General features: G+C 37.9%; 1 protein-coding gene across 26 annotated transcripts in view; it reads right to left on the bottom strand.

Moving 5' to 3' along the window:
- Nucleotides 1–21,760, bottom strand: part of DLG2 (discs, large homolog 2 (Drosophila)) — a 1,063,278-nt gene that overhangs the window by 225,686 nt on the left and 815,832 nt on the right. For all 26 annotated transcript variants that reach the window (XM_014958284.1, XM_014958304.1, XM_014958277.1 and 23 more), the window contains 2 exons: nt 17,341–17,409; nt 7,017–7,173 (listed from right to left, as the gene is read on the bottom strand). In XM_014958284.1, the coding sequence (XP_014813770.1) occupies nt 7,017–7,173; nt 17,341–17,409 (226 nt within the window). The remainder of the gene's footprint in view (nt 1–7,016; nt 7,174–17,340; nt 17,410–21,760) is intronic.

Raw genomic sequence — 21,760 nt, 5'->3', positions numbered from 1 at the left:
CCAAATGGTATTTGTGATTTTTCTTAGTTTTGTAAGTGGTAACAAAATGCATTCTTTGCCCTAAGCAGTTTTACTGCTTTTACCATGACCAAAAAAGCCATTTTAAATTAGAAAGCTGGAAGTTTCTCAGCACCAAAGTCAATCTGAAGGGCAACTGTAACTGTAGCAAATATAAGCATAAATATTTGCTATAAATAAGCACAGAGCCCTTACACTCTGTCCTGCTCTATACACACGCATTCTGGAGTAGAAATTGGAGAACATTATATTTTTCCAAATGCATATTGTATTTTTGCTACAGATGTTAGTGAGAAGGTGGGTAGGAGTTGTGTGGGAGGAACTAAGCAGAAATAAGTGTTTAAGCTGTTCGTAAGGGAAAGCAAACATCTCACCAAAAAACGACAGCAGGACAGTGCACAGGCACAAGACAAAATCTGCTCAATATAAGAGATCACTTTCCCTCTAAAAGGGAGAACCTCGTGTCAAAGACCAGAGACAGTACTGAAGTGTGTTGCTGAGATGACAGAATTGCAAACTAACCATAGGTAATGTCATGAACTGGTGACAGGAAACCCCGCAGAATATCTCTGGTAGCCCTTTCCCAATGCATAGTTATTTGATTTTCAGAAAGTAGCAGGAGAAAAAAATAATACTATCTTTCCCCATATATGAATATATCCTGGTACTATGCTAGATCAAGAGGAAAATCATACAGAACCTGGTTGATTCAGATAAGATAGTAGGGAAAATGCATCACAAGAGTACTACCTGCACCTTCACGGTGCAGTCTGTTCTTTTTTGACTCTTTCTGCTGTTGCTGTTGAGCAATTACCCTTCGGGAAACTTGTTTTATTTCCTTAAGGTAGCCTGTGGGATGTGTCACTTGAGACCAGCAATCTTGCTTCAGAGCAAGCAGCCTCCTTTTTGTCTTGCTTCTACTTTTAGGCTACCAGCCACACTTCATCCTGCTGCTGTGAACCACAAGGTACTAAAGCATTCCTACAGGGCAATGAAATAAAACTGGTACGGCTGTTATGGTCCACGATTTTATTTTATATTATTTTGTGATGAAGCAAGCACGATGTTAGGTGAAAAACCAAACATCTGTTATAAGAGCGAACACATATGAAATGTGTGATTCAGTTTAAGACACCTAAATATAGACATGGACACGTGGTAAGTGTTTAAGCTTAAAGTCAATGGTTACCAGAGCAATACAGGCAATAAAGCATGCAGAGCAATTCAACTTGCTCTACACAACTCGGAGTCGGCCAGCTGAATCACTCTTGAGCCTCCATTGACTTTAATGGCAACCAGACACCCAGCAAGTATATATAGAATCATAAAATCGTAGAATCACTTTGCTTGGAAGAGACCTTTGAGATCACCAAGTCCAACTGTAAACCTAACGCTGCCAAGCTACCACTAAACCATGTCCCTCAGCACCACATCTACCCATCTTTTATATACCTCTGGGGATGGTGACTCAACCACTTCCCTGGGCAGCCTGTTCCAATGCTTGACAACCCTTTCAGTGTAAAAGGTTTCCTAAGATCCAATCTAAACCTCCCCTGGTGAAACTTGAGGCCGTTTCCTCTTGCTCTATCACTTGTTACTTGGGAGAAGAGACCGACCACCACCTGGTTAAAACCTCCTTTCAGGTAGTTTTAGAGAGAAATAAGGTCTCCCCTCAGCCTCCTTTTGCTCCAGGCTGAACACCCCCAGCTCCCTCAGCCTCTCCTCATAAGACTTACTCTCCAGACCCTTCACCAGATTTGCTGCCTTTCTCTGGACCCGCTCCAGCACCTCAATGTCTTTTTTGTAGCAAGGGGCCCAAAACTGGACACAGAACTCGAGGTGGGGCCTCACCAGTGCCGAGAACAGGGGAATGATCCCTTCCCTAGTCCTGCTGGCCACGCTGTTCCTGATACAGGCCAGGATGCTGTTGGCCTTCTTGGCCACCTGGGCACACTGCTGGCTCATATTCAGCTGACTGTCGACCAGCACCCCCAGATCCTTTTCTGCCAGGCAGCAGATGCAGATGTCTACCTTTAAGTATCTTAGTATGAGCTTTAGTCTTGTCCAAAGACACAAAATTTAGTCATTTCAAAAGTTAAGATTCAGTACTAATACTTGCTGTTACATCCTTATGGCTATTAATTCACCTTAAATTCACCTTAATTCTCTCTTTTATATAGATTTTTTACTTGATGCAGTCTTATGGAAAATTATAAAACTGTTTCAAAAACAATGTCATTATAGGAATTCAAGGAGCAATATGCACTTATTTTTTGTGTGTAGATTGTAAATCTGAATTTTGCTGCTGAACTTCTATACTCTCTGTGATTTAGGTATTGTACCTATAGATAAAATTGCCCACTTGGCACTGGAAGTGCTTTGAGGCATACAGGTCAAAACACCTAAAATACGTAGGTAAGTTTTGTCATAATTTTGATTTGAGATTGTAAGGCAAAAAATGATGTGGCAATTTTTGTTTGTATATGACCATATTCCTCCTTCTGCTTCCTCAGGAATTTCCCCTAAAAATTACAATGTATTGACTATGTACTGCTTTCCCAAGTTTATAAGATTTTTGTCAGCAAGGGTGTATACACTACGTGTGGCTGCTTTATGCGTATGGCTCTTGGAAATTATTTGTTCTCATGCAGACGATTGTGACTAAACAACACTGGATTCCCATCACTATTTTGATAAGGAACTATCCTTTAGCATTAGAAGCAGAATTTTAAACTGCAAGGATGGCATCAAGGAATGTTACTTTTGATTTGTACCAGAGCCTGCATTTTCCGAACAGATGGAGAATTTGTGGTTAGGTCAGAGTTTAAGAGCCTCTAAGTCTAGACTTGGCCCAGACTTTTCAGATGATTTTAAACAAATCAATTAACATAATGGCACCTCATTTTCACTGCTCTAAAATTAAAATAATACTTCCCTTGATGTTCTGAGGTGTTTAATTTGGGTTATACACGTCTGAGACAAAAGTTAATCTGCATGTACACAGTGCCTAGCAAATCAAATATTGATGTCAATTATTATTCAAAATGTTATTTGATAAGATTTACATTATATTAATAAGAGGGCAATACTACAGGGAGGGATATATTCTGTTATAGTGATGAACATACACTGGTCATGCACAGATTACTACATTTTAAAGACATTCAGAAGTGAAAAGGAAAATGTTTGGTTTGGTGACAATGCACAAGACCATCATGAATTATTTCCAGAAGAAACCAGCATTTAAAAAATCCTACCTTTTAAGGAAAAAAATCAGTTTATCACAACTGTAACACTATAATTCTTTTTTTTGTTATTTGAAATGTTTTACCATTTGGAACAGAACATTTTCCATTATTCTTCAATTTGCCTTCAAGGTACAGATAGGATTCATTTTGTGTCTCTGCACAGAAGCATGAGGGAATATCAGCCTGCTTTCTGAGATAAGTTTTAAACATTTCCAGTCAATTAACTGAGAACAGAAAAATACCGCTATCACTGCTTTTCCTAAGGTTTTAGCCAAGTGCAGATCTCTATCATTACTGATCCTGTGATGCCATCTGGTGGAATCTGGGAAAAAAGAAACTCAAATTTCATGCGTCCATGAGGTAATGCTCTTTCCCTGCAGGGCTGCAGGTTTTGATCCCTCTGTCCCATCCCACAGTCAGGAGGCAGAAAGAGAAGCAAGGAAATTATGGGATTTGGCCATAATTTGTCCAAGCCTTGTGGGCTGACTCTGGGACTATGTATATATCCAGTGTGTCACTGAAAGGCAATGCATCTTGCTAGCTTTGTTGGGTCTAACTTGCAGATTTACAACCTATTTAAGGTATTTTTATAGGTACCTTCCCGCAGGTGAGCAGAGCCATCTCAAACAGTCAGCACTGCCATATTCTCAGCACAAGCATGAATTGGGAAATTGTTGTGCTCCTCCTTTTCCACATGGGAGGTTGAGGCTTAGAAAATAAAGCCTCTCACCCAAGGTTACACAAGAGGACAATGACTAAATCAGAGAATTAAATCCAGATCTCCAAAGTTTAAATCACTTACTATGTTTCCAGTCTGAAAGAAATTTAACCAAGCTTGAGTTCATTAGAAATGCTGGCTTTGAGGGGTCCCATTTATTCTTGGTAAAACAGATGTGTCATGTTTTGAGAAACAAATGTGAAACTATTTCTGCAGGGAAGTGTTTCAGAGGGATAAGACAAGAAAGAATAAAAAGAGAGAAACAGACCTACTTTGTGCAGCCCTTATAAATCTAAGGTGTCTGTGACCCTTCACTAGGCAATAGTCTAAGATTAATCAGGGCTAAAAGCAGCCTGTGCGTGACATTTGTTTAATTTGAATATGGAGAAATGGATTCATAATAGTTATTTGTTACTAAATAAGTCGGCAGTGCCTGGCTTGGTAATTGCCTGGGGATATGCATGCAGTCTAATTTAGTAATAATTTCCATCCCTCTCTGCTCAATGAACAAATAAACTACTCTTGCATGACAACTAAAAGCTGCAGCAACGCTGGTAACCTTAATTAGAACTTATGGAAAACATTGCTACGAAACAGACAAAAATCAGAGTTAAAAATTTAACTGTGGCCGTATCCTACAGCGCTAAATATAACCTTGCTTAAAAATAAAGGAAAATGGACTTTTACATTGTATCTGAGCTGCTGGATTTCTAAATACTATGTTCTGTGAAAGGCTTTGATCTCATAGTGCTCTTTGAATCAGCCTTATTTTGCTGCAGATAGCCGAAGAAAAATAAATTGCATAATTGTCCTGAAGACATTTGCATTTCTATTCTTCAGGTTTTTTGTCTGTGTTCTTCTTGGCACAGGCATATGCCTTCCTTAATTCTTCGTGTCTATTTTTGTTTTCTTTCCGTTTCCTCCAAATTCTCTACTCAGGCATCTCTTACGGCACCTAAACGTCTTTTACTTGCCCTTTCTAAATTTTTATAAAAGAATTTTCAAGGAACAGGACTAGACAAAATATATCATAATGTCAAGTTACTGTATCCTTTTGGTGTTAACAGGCCAGATTTTCCATATAACACAAAGCAGGGCCAGGACCTTTTCACACCAAAACTTTGACAGGTAGAACGTAAATCCACCTTTCATAGAACAGGTCAGTGGCCAAGAAACTCCTGAAAAATGTAGGAAAACCACTTCCAGCTTCCTTATGAAGGGGTTTAAACAGGAAAGTGCCCAGTAATGATGCCACAAACTGTCCAGGATCCAGCCCCTGCTGCTAAGCAAAGCGTAGCTGAGGATGCAAGATCCACTGGATCACGGAAAGCATGACAGCAGGAGACAGTGGGACACAGCAGCCTGGTGGGTCCATCACTCATCTGGGATGAACAATTCCTGTGTTTCAGATCTTTGCCTTAAGGCTATTTATGTTTTTCACATAAAACAGCCTCGACTGTATCAACGTGGAATAGTTGCTTTTTTCTGTAAGGCGGCATAATATGAATGGCTATTTAACTACATTTTCAAGGCTTTAATTGTCATTCAAAATCCTTTACATTCAGATTGTTTCAGTCAGATGTTCAATTACTTGACAGAGCCTAAAACATAAATTCTCTGTGTTTTTATATGTGCGCTATCAATATATGCATGAAAGAAAAATTAAAAAGATGTTTTTGAGAGTAAGTATGCAAAATATAACCTCAGGCTACAAAGCCTTTTATCCTCTAAAATTTGAAAATGAATTTCAGAGAGATCATCAAATTCATTAGAGGCACAGAGATAATGAACATAACCTAATTAATCTCCTTCTTGTGTTGGGCCATTTGCTAAGCAGTGTAGTGCACACTAGATGGCACCACCAGCCTGGATTAGTTCATCCTACTGCTTTTTCTTCTCAAAGAAAAGCTGAATCACAGAATCACAGAATGATATGGGGTTGGAAGGGACCTCTGGAGATCATCTAGTCCAACCCCCCTGCCAAAGCAGGTCCACCTAGAGCAGGTTGCACAGGAATGTGTCTAGGAAGGTTTTGAATGTCTCCAGAGAAGGAGACTCCACCACCTCCCTGGGCACCCTGTTCCAGGGCTCTGCCACCCTCAAAGTAAAAAAGTTCCTCTTCATATATAGATGGAACTTCCTATGTTCGAGTATGAGCACATTACCTCTTGTCCTGTCACTGGGCACCACCAAAAAAAGATCGTCCCCATCCTCCTGACACCCACCCTTTATTGAGAAATATCTTTGGATTTAGTAGTGTATTTCAGGCAAATGGAACTGGATAATGGGCTAAACCAGGAGATGATGAGGTCTGCACTGTGTTTAGGTCTTCCCTATGGCATTTCTCTTCTTAGTGCTATCTCCAGGATGGCAAAGTCTCACTCTGAACTAAGTACAGGTTAAACATTAACAAATGCAATAAAAACAAAGAGCAAATAAACAAAATCATAGAATCGTCTAGGTTGGAAGGGACCTTAAAGGTCACCTAGTCCAACTGTCAACCTAACTCTGGCAAAAAAATAAATAAGAAATTAGAAATAAAAATTACTAAACCATATTTCTGAGGACCATGTCTACCCATCTTTTGAACACCTCCAGGGATGGTGCCTCAACCACCTCCCTGGGCAGCCTATTCCAATACTGGATAACCCTTTCCATGAAGAAATGTTTCATAATATCCAATCTGAACCTCCCCTGGTGCAACTTGAGGCCATTTCCCCTTGTCCTGTCTCCTGTGACTTGGGAGACCCCCAGTCTACACCCCCCTTCAGGAAGTTATAGAGCGTGATAAGGTCTCCCCTCAGCCTCCTCTTCTTCAGACTGAACAACCCCAGCTCCCTCAGCCTCTCCTCATAAGACTTACTCTCCAGACCCCTCATAATGCCTTCCCTGGGCATTATTCAATGATAAACTGTTTTCAACTTGGGATTTCACAACATGGAAACCAAAAAGACTTCTGCCTGTGTCCCTTGCAGTACTGACCAAGAACAAGATGAAGTAGTTGGCCAGCAAAGCCCAACACAAATACTTACAGACAAAATCTGGTCTCCTCGCTGCAGTTCTCCGCTGAGGTCGGCAGGCCCGCCTGCTAGGATGAAAGACACGAAAATGCCTTCCCCATCTTCTCCTCCCACAATGTTAAAACCAAGTCCTGTGGAGCCCTTGTGCAGGATGATTTTTCGAGGTTCTCTGTATAGAAACAAAATGATAATGTTTATCCATTCAAAACTATTAGTGTGTACATATTTCTCAAGGCATCTTAAGCATACTATATTTTGCTTAACACACAATGGCCTGTTATTGCCTAAAGAAACCATTTAACAAGTGAGATAAATCTATATAAATCTATTCATTGGAGGACAGACGACGTAGGAATTAACCAGCGTTATATTTTTCTTTTCCTTCATGGCTGAATCCAAACATATCTATTAATTTGAGCGCACTGCACTGGAGTCATCTTCACAAAGTTAAGGGATGTATTTATTAAAAGAAAAACCAAAACAATGAAGATATTTTATAATCTAATTTATAGCAATACTATAAATAGAAATAGAATCAATCTTTACATGGTACCTTTTTAATTTTAAATTCTAGTCTTTGTGAACAAATGAACAAAGGACAAATTTGAAACTTTAGGCAAAGCAATGACAAGTGTGTTTGATCCTGACAGATTTGGAGCAAACAACATTTGTATGATCGAGCTAATAGAGCAGAATATCACTGAAAATCTGGTTTGACATTATCAGGAGCTTGCAATTGTGAAGTTAAGCAGCAGCTTTGTCACTGAACCAGACTGAGGGATATCTGCTTGCGTCTTACTGGTTTGAAGAGTTGTTCTTTATGATGGAAATCAATAAATAATAACAGCTACATCTCATACACCACTTTGCATCTGCAAATTGAAAATACGCCCCAAAGGATGTAAACATAATAACACACATTTTACTGGTGGGAAAACTGATGTCCAGAAAGAAATGACTTTCCTATGCAATCAAGGTAGCATCCTTGAGAACATGTCCCAGATATTCTGGTTCCCAATCTCTACTCTACATACGAGGCCTCAGGTCTGTCTCTCCCTTGGATACACAAGTGCACACATATGTACACATATGCATATACACACACCATATTTATTGGTACTTACCCCATTTCAAATCCCTCTAACTTTTCAGAAAATTGTAAATACTGTTATTTTAGTATGTGTAAATCTTAAGCCCAGCCCTAGAAATACTCACAAACACATTTACGTGTCTGTGACTCCTCACAGAGCAATAGGATGTTCTTCTACAAATAAAATTAACCAGCAAAGTGACAATTGTAAACACACGCACACACCATCTATAGAAACATGCTTCAGAATGCTTCCTGTAAAATAGATCCAATATTTCCCATGTACTATATAACAGTTCTACATCATACAAATGCTTTTTCATATCCATTTTGCCTTTAAAGAAGAGAAACAGAGGGAGAGAGAGAAGTGACGCATCGAGGGATGTCTTATTTGATGTGAGTTAGTCCCCGTGCTGTATACATTGGGAATTAACCTTTACATGATAATTCCAAGATCAGTAGATGTTTGTTCATCTTTGCCCAGTGCTGATGTTCAAACAGCATTCCCAGCTTGATCATGATCTTTAAATAACATCTCAACTTTCTGAAACTGAGCAAAATATTTTTGAAAGAAAAAAACGAAAGCAAATTTTAAATATTGTAAAGGTGATTGTAATCTTTAGTGAAAGCATTAGTCCTACAACATACGGTCCTCCATCTTTTTCTTAACATTGTATAGTCAGAAAACAACCTTTTAAAAATACAGCTGTGAGAAAAAGACATATTGTCTTGAGTTTGTTTACTGTTGAAGTATTTTCAACCAGTCAGAAAATAAAGAGAGTTTTATTTTCTTTTGGATCATTGCTTCTGATTTGCCATGTTGCAACACTCTTAGCACCCTCTTAAATATGTGCAGACTAAATGTAATGTAATCCAGATCTAAGAAATCTAAACAGGTTTTTAATTAGGAAGGGTGGCCTGGGGCTTGGAGCAGAACTAGGACAGGGAGCTGGAAGCGTGGATTCCTCCCCCCGCTTAGCCCATGCGCTGCTGAGTGATCTGGGCAAGTCATTTGTTCTCCCGGCTTCAGTTTCCTCATCCACAAAATGCTACGGTGACACTTGTCATCTTCGAGTCCCACAAATCAAAAATACTTTGCGAGAGCCGAGTTACTGCCACTTTTATTTACCTGAGTATTGAGGAAAAAGAGGCAGTAAAGTCAAACAAAGAAATTTGCATGCTCTGCTGGTGAGAAATCAGAAGAGCTCTTGTTGAAAATGAAACTGAGTATTTCCACATGTGACAGACAGCTTGGATGATAAAGTTGAAAGCCAGTGCTATGGGCAAAACTAGGTCAATACAACTGGGTATCCACTGAACAGTAAGCTCTGCAGCTCAACAAAAAGTTGGCCCAGTTATTAATCCCCATCTCTGATCAAGTCAGCAGATTTATGCTAAAATGCTGTCAGTGCTGTTCTGTAATTTTGGCCTTTTGACAGCAAAATTCACATTCTGCTCTTGGATGATTCTGAGCAGAGGAAGCTCAAACAACATGGGGAAATGTCAAAAGCTGTGATAAGAACACAATGAGTTTTGGCTCCTGCTCTTTAGCCTAATCAGGTCATTTTGGTCATGACTCAAATTTGGCTGTATAGAGACTGACATGTCTTCATATTTCTTTCATATTTGAGTATCCTGCAGAATCTGAAAGGTGGATGCAGGAACAGACACATGGTGGTGTCATCATCATAGAAATAATGTTTAGCCACAACTATATTGCAAAAACTACAGGAAGCAGAAAGAATATGCCAATTCTCCATAGTATAATAAATTACTATGATTTTTTAAATATATCATGGTTCACACTTGCGTAGTGTACTTAGTGTGAAAATGGAAAAAACCCACCATTATAAAGATAACAAAAGTTTGTAGCATGCTGTGAAGTCAAAGTAGGAAGAAAGTTTCTCAACTAAACAAACTACACCAGCCACTGATGAGGGCCTCTCTTAAGAATAATGTAGAAATTATTTACCTGTGAACACTTTAGCAAAAGAAAATGCTACTTTTGATAAAGAGAACATGAGGATGTTACTTATTTATTCATCTGGAATGTAAGTTTATAGTAATCTCTTTCAATATGATTAAGGAGATCTAAGAACAGGTGTTCCAATTTTTCTTTAATATCTGGGAAGCAACATTAGGAAGAACTCCTTTGCCCCTATTAAAGAAAAAGGGGCTTTCAACAGAATGCAGTTAAATGCCATAAAGAAGTAACGGAATTAAAGACTTCAAGATGAGATGGTGATGGGAGAGTATGAAGTGAAGGAAAAGTAACTCAAATGTGAAGGATGTTTTCTTGCAGTCAATGCACTCAGTAAAAACGTGTAGTTCTCTACAGAAAGCAGCAACTGAGGCAAAGGTAATTTCAGGGTAACTTATTTGAAAGCTCACAGTTTTGTTGGGAGACAGCAGATGGCACTCTCTCCCTGCCTGGTAGAAGGGAACAGCCCAAGAGCCAGTCTTTCTGAAATGCATGTTTCTGCATCCAGCTTTACCTACTTATCCCATTTACAATTTCTTTTGCGATAAATACGGCTGAAGGTAAGTTTCGAGGTGCTAACAAAGCGTACGAGCACTATAATTCTGTGTGTGCATGTTTTTGTGCCCTCCTGCAGCTATGTACCAAATACAAACAGAGAAGAGCAGCAGGGGAAATCAAGCAGAAATTAGAAAGGAGTGTGAGATGAAAACATTCCTGGACTGACTGAAGGCAGCAGAAGGGGAAGAAAAAAGACAAAACAAAGCAAAACAAAAAAAAAAGAAAAGAAAAAGAAAAGAGAGAACAGGATAAAGGGAGACAGTGCATCTCTAAAGGAGAGCAGGGAAGGAAATAAAAAGGTAGAGAAAGAAGAAAGGAAGATTCACTATAATTGAGCCAGGAGCAAATAAAGTGCTGCAATCCACACAAATTTACAGGCTCAGAAATCAATGGGAGAATCAATTTGGATGGACTTGGTTACTTGCTTCAGGGGATGCATCAGATCAGACCCTGTAAAGCATATTATAAATTGCAGGCCGGATGTAAGAGCAAAGTATTATTAAATTAATGTTTGAAACAAATAAGCAGTAACAAATCAGACTGGGTAAAGCTTCCACACTGAAGAAAATTTCTGCTATCATAAAAATGCAATTAACAAAAATAAATCAAAACCATGAGGCATTTTTTCTTTGTGAACAGAGGTTTTTTGGTTCACGTTTGTTTTATTTGTTCGTTATCTTGAAAATATCTAAGTGTTTTGTATTTGCTACACTTGCATCGAATGTTTGTTTTGATCAGTTTACTCTTTTACAATAAGGAAATGATAAGACCAAAAAAAAATTAGTATCCCTATTATCCTTCTACAGATTGTGAATCCATAGTAATTATGGATTTAATTTAAGAGATTAAAAACTGGACTGATAAATGAAGAAGAAGAGCTTTCTGAAAACAAGTAATTTTTATAGTAACTAACTGAAAGAAAATCCATTTTTAATTTGCTTATTTTGTGCTGCTGGCTACATTAAAGAATACAGTCGGGTTTAGCATTCATCTCACACTGACACAGCTCTGTCTTTCTGCTTCTTTTGCACCATCTATAAAATTGGGGCATTGAAATGATTTTGTGCTTCTTGGAACATCTACGGAAATCTTAAGCACACTGGGTGCTTTCAAGTATCAGATCCTAGAGAGTTCTTAAGTTATAGACAATCAATGAGGTATCCCAAATCTGCAGGGATTTAGAAATACAGCTTTGATCTTGATTTTTTGTTGGGTTTTTTTGGGGTGGTGGTGGTGGCTTTGTTTTTTGGGATTTTTGGGGGTTTTTCCAGGTTTGCTTCACAAAGGATATTGCAATCACCCATCCATCCATGCACATGCTGATTTGGTGTTACAGTAACACACATCGTAGAATCCATGCACATGCTGATTTGGTGTTACAGTAAGAAGCCCAGAAGAATATTTATTGATATTACTGGGTGAATTAGGGCAGCACCCAGGACCCAACAGAGGCCCCACAGGTTCTGTGCAAAGCTCTACACACATATCACACAACAAAAAATATTCAAGCGGCTTCAATAGCAAACAGCAGGAGGGAAAACCGAAGCAGAGATAAATTCTATTTGTTGGTTAAGGTCACACATTAGTGTGTGTGGGGGAAAAAACCCAAATCTAAGGGCTCAAAGTACCCTTCTGCGCAGTGTGGTGTTTGGCTTCTGACGATTCACTGCGAGCACTAAGCTATTCCTGCTTAATGAGTTGGCTAATCAAGCCATTTCTTTCTCAGTACAATACTTCCAGTTTTCATCTCATGCTTCAAAAAATTCTGATAAATAACTGCATGTTTATTTCAGACAGCCAAAGGGCACTCATACTGGAAGGGCCTAGAAAAGGTAATTCAAATAGATTGAGCGTTCATCTTCACAGCATTTAACAGAGAAAGGCAGGATGGACAGAGAATGTGCCAGTGTTTATGATGTTCTAAAATCTGATTAATCATGCAAGAGAGAGTTTGAAATCTTCAGTGGCTGAAGGCCTGAATATGCCCACATACCTTTTTAATAGACTTTGAAGTTCAAGCAAAACCAAACTTACTCAGCTTATTTAAATTTTATTACCTTCTACAACTCTGTTTCACAACAATTTAGAGAAAAGTCTACCCGTAGTGCTCTCATTTATTGCAATATCACTTCTGTGGCATCTTGGCTTTTACTTTTTCCCTTGTTATTTCCCTCTTAGGCCTGGCAAAACCTTTTCAGCCCCATGTGAAGCAGCCACTGGCCCTTGCCTTCCTCCCCAGCCCTCCCTCTGAGCTGCCTTTTTTGGGAGGTTTCCAACACCCCACGAGCTGGCAGTGGCAGGGAACTGGCAGCGCCTTCCAGCCCCCAAGTCCTTTACCATCTCAGAGCCTGGAACTCGTCACTGTCACCCACCAGTGTCACGCCTGATCCAGTGGGGTCTGATCCCTGATTTCTGACTTTTTTTTTTTAATTATTGTCCTGATTCCAATTATGGCTGAAAAGAAAAAAATATAAGGAAACCTTCCTCTGATCTGTTGCTCTCACAGTTACCTCCAGAGAGGCAACTTTGCCTTCTTAAACCGCGCCAGTGTTTTGCTCATGTGCAGAGCATTCATTTTCATTACATGTAATCGATTTGTGACTTATTATTTCATTTTACTAAATGTTGATATAGTAACAGCTAAGCATTCGGCCTCTAATGAGATGTTAATTTATCAAATCACATAGCAAAATATGCTTTTTCTTACTACAGTTACCCATTCTCCTTGAAGCAAGCATTTGATCTGTTTATTTGACTACAGTTTCCTTGGCATTCCTTGTTGATTGAATGTTGTATTAACTGCAGAAGCAATCCTTTTTCCTAACTTTAATACTGACTACATTTTTTAAGCATTTATTCTGCAAACATCATGTCTAACTTGTCACAAACTTTGAAGCGTATTTAATACGAGGGAACCTACTGGGAGCCAGGCTTCAACCTGACTGATGCATGCATGAGCGCACTGGCTTATACATGTGCAACTTTATTTGTTTGTGGGAACCCCTCTGGACTTTATCAGTCTTTCATTTTGTCTTTTGTAGAGAAATTAAAGCCTGCACACCAGGCAATGTTTTTCTGCTTCCAGCTAGCAAGATGGGATTGGCATACAGGAATAATCTTTTATTGGAAAAGTGAAATTGGTCTATATTTTTACCATGACACCTGACATTTACTTTACATGCACAGAACATCTCCCACATTTGAGAAATCTCCTTGATTTCTAGAGCGACAATGTAGGGCAGCCAATATCCTCTTTAACTTTGCAAGGGAGATGATTATTCCAGCATGCTGCTTAATTTATACTTTATACTCTCGTATAAGCACTTGCCTCTCTTCCCCGATCAAAGAGGTACATTATCTACAGGCTAATAATCAAAATAAATCCTGAAAATTGCACCTCTGTTCCACCTGTCATACCCAGCACAAGCAACTCCATGCTAGAAAGGTTGCTTTGTGTCCTGCTTTTAAAAACTACTGGTTCCATATTGGAACCATTTTTCTATAAAGTATTACTTCCAGCATTTGATGGCTCTATTTACCATGAATGCTCTGGCTTTTCAGTTTGTAAACAAAGCTGGCAGAGATGGAAATGGTGATAGGGAACCACGTTGCACTGGCAGGGGACGGGAGGTATTCAAAGGCTACGAGAATACCTAGAAATAGCAGTGCCTCTAAGCCATGTCTCGAAATACCAATACATAGCCCGTTAGTAGTTTGTAGCAAGCACCCAGAGTTACTTTATATAAGACACTTTTGAAACACAAAGCAGTCTGCTATATCTGTCCTGCTCAGAATAAAAATTCTTACCCTTAGTCATGGTTCAAATGCTGTTTATTTATGTATAAATATTTATATATATATATATTTGAGATACTCAGTCACGTTGATAAATTCGTTTAAAATTTCCATCAAAGCACACTTGATCAAATAAGTTGAAATCCCAGAATCTAAGCAGCTCAGCAGAAGAGATGACTGGTAGCACATAAAATACAATTTAGTCTGAATGTCAGCTGCGGTGAGAACAGCTATCATACACCGCTAACATTATCGCTTCGTGCAGTAGTACAGCGAGATTTCCAAATAACAGGTTTTAGTTTTCATCCAATATTTTTCCTATATTGAATACTCACAGTTAAAATTGTTCATCAAAACCATTTCAAAAACTCAGACTAACAATATTTTCAAATCCAAACATCATAGTTTTCTTGTTTTTAAACCATGCAAATAAACCATCAGGGAAGTTACTAATTAGATCGCACTAACAGTCACATCAAACACCTGTGAAGTTCATGCTTCTATACACATAATAAATCTGTTTACCTCATGTACAGTTATTAAGCTGTGAAGAATATATGGCTTGAATATAAAAAAAAATAATCTTTAAAGTCATCTTTATTTTTTTCCACCTTGCTAATAATTTTTTTGCTATACCCTCCCTAAAAAAATGGTTTTACATATGAATCCTTTCCCTAGATCAAAAAACTATTTAAGTTTTTTTAAAGAAGCTATTCTAGCCAGCTCAATTATCACATATTCAACAGGGTGGAAAGGAATAAATGCCAGCGAATGCAATTCCCTCTGTATTACTTTAAGCCTCCCGTATTTCATTTATCTTTCACAGGACCCAACAATTATATTACTTGAGTGCCTACAGAGCCAGTCCGAGCGAGCCTGCAGGCCACAAATCTAAGGGTGTGCAGCTATTTACAAAGAGCACCTCAAAAGCAATATCATGAGTCACCTAAATACAGGTCTCTACTGAGGAAACCCGGTTCTTAAAAGAGAAAAATAACTTTGTTTTGACCTCAAATTGTATTAGCTGTAAACACACTTAGCAGCATGGACCTCACAAAAACATTAGAATAAATTGAGCTTTAACATAATGAAATATTTAGGGCTGAGCTGATTACCTATTTTTGCTCAGCGGTCTAACAGGCTAACAGTCCCACTTTCCTATGTGAAATGAAATATGATTCAGTGTAAGTTGATTAGTAATAATTACAAGCCAGATATTCCTCTACCTCCTGAACAGCAGGAGACCTGTAATATCAATTGCAGATTTCCTGCGCTCTAATGATTCATACAAAATATATGCGAGTTGTCTGCATGGCCAGTACAGCTTCTGCAATTCATCTAAAAATTCATGTAGACAGATTGATTTCCAAATTTCAATAGGGGTTTAAACGAGTAGGATACGTCCTGAATTATGAAGTCCAGTCGACCAAGTCAGAGACATCATAATAGAATTTCTTTCCTTAAATCTCAATATAACAAATTCTTTTTTTTTCCCCTTTTCTTTTTTTAATTCAATCACCATTTTAATTGATAAATTTGTTCTTGAAGCTCAGTTTTATTTCAAACATCAATTTATACATGAATTGACTTAAGAAAAAAGACAGGGGAATTTATTATGACTCTCTGTTTGTTAGAGAGGAGAGAGATAAAGAAAAAAAATCCGCAATGAGAATGTTTGAGCACTGAGACAGGTTTCCCAGAGCTTGTGCAATCTCCACATTTGGTGATAGTCACAGCTTCATGGACAAGACCCTGAGCAACCTGTTCTAACTTGAAAGTAGCCCTGTTTTGAGAAAGAAAGCTGGATGATGAGGGCTTCATTTATAGAATTACCTTCCAAATGATAGCCTTTAAGCCATATGCACCCTTCCTGTAGCAATTTCACTATTCAGTCTTGTTTTCAATAAATAATGACTATAGCTGTCCTACACATTTTAAATAAAAAATTAAAATCTTGGATCTGAGATCTAGATAAGAAAGAAGAAATTGAGACTTCTGAGAAAACCATTTCAGATTTCATTTAGGGGTGGATTATTTCATATATCTACTATCTTATTTTCTGGCTGCACCATGGTAAGTTTATAACATAAAAGAAAATAAAACAAGATAACATCTTTCCTCTGTGTAAACTTTGGATTCTCACTTTTATCACAAGAAAGAAAAGCTTTGAAATAGGCCCTAAGAGCAGACAATAACAAGCTATTACCCATGCCTACACAATATTTCACACAGTTCCACATTTCTATAGGAGGGGAGAAACAAATCTAACACTTTTTGTGAACTATGCCAGTCAGTGCAACCAAAATCTGTGTTTGTTAAATACCAGCTTTTCTAATATCATAAAGATGCGAAAGTATTAACTGTAGTTGCGAATTATTCATATTGTACCCAAATATTCCTGTTAAAATAGAATCAGCTAAGCACTCAGACCTATACCTCTACAATTAACATGTATATACATAGATATAGATACACACCAGCACAGGATTATTATTGTCTATCAATAATTCTTCATCCTTAGTTCACGACACTACTTTGTCAAAAAGAACTCATGCATACATTAAGAAAATAGGCTAAGGCTTCACTGTGTATTTCCATGATTAGTGGGAACTATTTTACAGCTAACACACGTAAATATTCACACTAGTCAAGTGAGATGAATTGAAGGGATTGTAGTTAATATATCTCCATGACAGACAGTGTCACCTCCATGAAAACCAAACCCCTCAGTGCAAACATCTAGCATGCATCAGTAGCAATTTGAAAGTATTTATTTGTTCATCTCACAGACTTGACCGCTGTGGTATGCAAACCCACACCTGGTTAACAGCTATGCGCGTGTGGGTAGTTCAGTGCCTGGCTTAGTGGTATCTGAGAGCTCTACGGGCAGCTTCAACAGAGAATCATCTTACCCTTCCACAGAAATGGTCCGCTGCAAGCTCACTGTGGGAGGACGCGTTGCAGTGCTGTGCTGGGAATGACTGTATGACCAAGGAAGAATAAAGAAAAGCATTCGTTAAAGAAATAACAAGTTGCTCTTTTTCTCATTGTCTCTAGCAGTTTAGCTAATGCCAACATAGAAATAACAGACAGATTGTTTTACATGTGTCTAAAGCACTTTGACTTCAGTGATGCACATCTTTTCAAAAAAGGGCTCAGCCCTACAATATCTCATTTAAAATCAGGTTTTCATTCATGAAGATAATAACTCCCCTTTTTCTTTCCTATTCTTTTTAAAAAGTATACATATACACACAGTTCAGTGACTTAAATTAACTTAGATGCTAATTGTTTTGCTAAATATACCATAAAACACAAAGTTAATTTAAAAGCAGAAGTTAAAACAGTAAATGATAGTTATCAACCTAATTCTCAGTGTTTCTCAGGCAGAATGCTCAGTAAACAAGGACTGTTTATAATTGCACCATAATGTAACTTTGATTTTTACAAATTTCAACCAACATTCACTATTTCTATCAGATTTTAAATAGCTTGAGGTTTTTTTCCCACATGAAATTATATCAATCTAAGACACAACATTTAGAAAAAAAAACAAGATATTTTCTAAGCAAAACATAGTCTGTGAAAGAAAAATCCTATTGATTGAAAATCCTGAAATCTAATGGCTTCTCTCATATCTGTTGTCATGAGTAAGGAACTCAGTTACCATATTACATAAGCCAAATAAATTACACAGTATTTGTTAACTTTGGTATTGTACTATTGCATAATACTATTGTACCATTACTATTCATGTACATATAAACGGATAACAATACAGTATCAGTCAAAGGCAGTTCTGTGATAATAAATTACAATCCTTAACCAAGACAATGTGTTTAAAAAATAAAAAGCAGAAACATCTAGGTGCATCTTCTGATTAGTTTAAATGACCACATCACATAGCAAGGCTCAGTAGTAATAATGGAAAATACACATTAAAAATAAATCTTTAAGTCAGTATTACACCACTGTTTCTGCTAACTGCAGATTTTGTCTTGCTTTCAAGCTCTGTATAGAGGAAGCACATCTTATTTTCACTAAAAGTTGAGACATTCAACATTAGCGAGGAACACATCCCTATTCCATGCATTTTACCCTGTAGCAGAGCCAATACAGACTGCCTGAAAGAAGACAGATGATTTTTCTGTGTGGCACATAGAGTTGTGACACTTGATACCATGCCATGGGACAAACAAAGACCTGCTTCCTGGTATTCCTTGTTGTCAGCATTGAGCTCCTGTGTTGTGTTACTAAAATGTGGCAACTCAGAAAGTTTGTGGGGAAGTATATCCCCCTTATAAGAATAACTACAGAGTTTTTTATCTGTTTCATAGCAAAACATGGGATGTACATGAGTACCATGACTCTCTGGTGTCATGGTGTTAACAGAATAATTGAGTTGGACAAACATTGCAGAAAATATATTCATCGAATCATAGAATGGTTAGGTTCCAACATTTTATGAATATTGTTTAAAATTGGACATTAAGTTTACATCTTGCAAATGACTTAGTATGCAGATTTTTAAACAACCCATTTTTAGTGTTTATGAATTTTTAAAAATTTAAAGTTCAGGTTGTGGCTTGTCTTCTGTCCCTCTCCCTTTACAGAACGGGAAGGGAACATACAACCTTGTGTTCCTGTATGGGCTTCCCATGCAAAATTAATAAGGGAGGGAACAGCCTCTTCCCTGAATTTTCCCCTGTCTACACGAGACAGAAGTGGCACAGCAGAGTCGTAACTCCTCCATCTTTTCCCCGTGCAGCCTGAGTCTCAGAAACTTTATTCCCCGAAGTTGCATCAAGAGATGCAAAAATATGGCTGGTACAAGGAACAAGAACCCAGCAGAGGGGGGGATGATGATGTATGTCATGGCCCTCTAACTCACACTGTGTGTCAAGGTCTGTTTCCAAGAGGATGGCAAAGCCGTGCCTGAGTTAAACTACCGATGTCAAACCCACAATGGAGACATTAAACAAGCAGCTCGTTTTCTTGCTACATATTTTGTGGGAAAAAAACCCCACAACCTACTAACAACAAAGCAACATTCTAATAGGAACGGGAAGTTGAGGAATCACAACTGATACGGACCTCTACTTTAAAACATTTAAGCCACCTCTCTCCCTTTCAGGATCTCTTCCTTACTGGAGGCAGGGTACTTGTTATGACCAAAGCCACAATATCTACATCCAACCACAACTAACCAAACTGGCTTGAATTCCAAAACCTTTGCTTCTTTTCCCAAAGAAGGTTTCAGCATTGCCCTATCTCTACTACAGCAAACGTATTTATATAACTCCCATCAGCTTCAAAATAAGCAAAAATATGAGAGCATTAAAGGTAGTACTTTCTGCTGCTAAGTACTAAAACCAAATAATTTCCCATCTATGTACAGATTTAGTAGCTGAAGATGGTCAAAAAACATATTGACAAGTAAGCACTTGGGATGTGACTGTGTTTGGATGCTGCAAATAAAAAAATGGGCATCATTCACCAAAGTGATTTACAGAACGGTGAATTATTGCTCCTGCACTGGAAGATTCAAAATGAGGAAAGGGACCCGTCTGATCACTGTAATAGAGTCTCAGTCCCTGCAGTGATGCTGCATTTTACTGATGAATTTAGCCACCTTTGAGGATTTATAGGTAACCCAGGCTACTCTGTGCAAAGGTTTCTAAATATTTTATATAATGCATGAATAAAGACTAAGAATTTTGTCACCATACTATTCATAAAGGCCTTTACAGTATTACCAAAAGCCCTTAGACTTTATAAAAGATTTTTGACATCACACACTAACATGGAACAAATTACCTTTCTGAACACAGACCTACCTAGATCTTGAGCTGGTATTGGCTGTGCTCTCATAAATTTATTACTGGATTTCCCTGTTCATGTATGTTAAAAAAATTGGACACCTTTTTATAAATATAAATTGTTATTGTTTAAAACATATGATTCCTATTTAGAAAGGTTGGCAAAAATGCTATTTATGAACTCTCTAAGGAAAATCATTGTTGAAACACAAAATTGAAATCAGAGCAAACAGCACTTTCAGAAGTGATTAGGAGCACCAGGTACCTTGATTCTGGGTGTCCAGTCTAAAACACTTCCAAACCCTTGCTTTGTGAAAAGAGGATATTTATCCCTTTCAGGAAATCAGATGTGTGGCATCTCAGCAGAAGGGCAAGGTACCCAGAAGTAACTAATCATTCTCCTCAGCCACTTGAGAATTTGTGCCACTGCATCGGCTTGGTAATTGCCCTCACACAGTGTTGTTACAGCTGGGGCAAGAAACAGGAAATCAACCAAAGGATTATCCAGACAGGCTGGCAAAAGAAGAATATTCAGAGGGCGAAAGAAGAATATTCAGAGGGCGGAGCAGATTCTTGGGAAAATAAAACACATTTCAACGATGGAGTGAAAAAAAAAAAAAAAAGAGTAGGATGGCAATATATTTTCTATTATATCAAATGTTCTATTAAGTAATGTAATCCCATAAGTATGAATTAAAGCAATGATTTCAATTCAATATTCCTCTGAAATTACCAAACCACTCAAGCACTAGATGTCATCAGTGTCCCTCACTGGAATGAGCACCTTGTTATACAAATCTGTGCAAGGAAGCTTATACCTCACTCCTTCCAAGTGAGGGGCTCAGCTACTGGCAATATTCCACTCATTAGAAACCCTTTTGCGATCCCAGGCATTTGTGACATAGAGTTCAAATGAGTCCTTGTCTTTTTTCATGAAAATAATTCATAACCGGTGATATGAAAACTAATTTTTTGTACATAATTTTAAAAATCAAGTTTGATTCTCAATACAAGCTTATTGAGATACAGAGGTAAGTAGTACATTTCTACACTCACAGACCTAAGTATTCAAAGCTCAACATTTAGGCTTACAAAAAGGCTACCCTTTCTCTGAAATGATATACAATGAATGTCTCAACAGTTTTAATAATATAAAGTAATAATATTTATATATACTCAGTACTACCGCCACACAAGATGGATTTTCCCTGAAGAAATGATTCTCACATCCTGTTAAATACCAGTTTTAACCTAATTCCATTTAATTTTAGTTCACTTAGACAGCAGGAATATGCTATTCTTGTCAGACAATTCATATGAGCAAGGGAACAAAAAATTAGATTTTAAGTGAATAATAAGGGGCAAAACAGGGAGCAAATTATCCAGCCTCTCTTTTTTAATGGATTTAAGTTGTTTTTTATTTTAAACCTACTTAGGCAAGGCTTGCTATTTCATGACCTTGTTAAATACTATAAAATAGAGCAGCCTGGTGTCAACATATTTTTTGAAATGT

Source organism: Calidris pugnax, unplaced genomic scaffold (assembly GCF_001431845.1).
Source record: "Calidris pugnax isolate Ruff unplaced genomic scaffold, ASM143184v1 scaffold252, whole genome shotgun sequence".
Lineage (NCBI taxonomy): Eukaryota > Metazoa > Chordata > Aves > Charadriiformes > Scolopacidae > Calidris > Calidris pugnax.
Note: the sequence above shows the minus strand (reverse complement) of the source record. Positions and strands in the feature narration are given on the sequence as shown.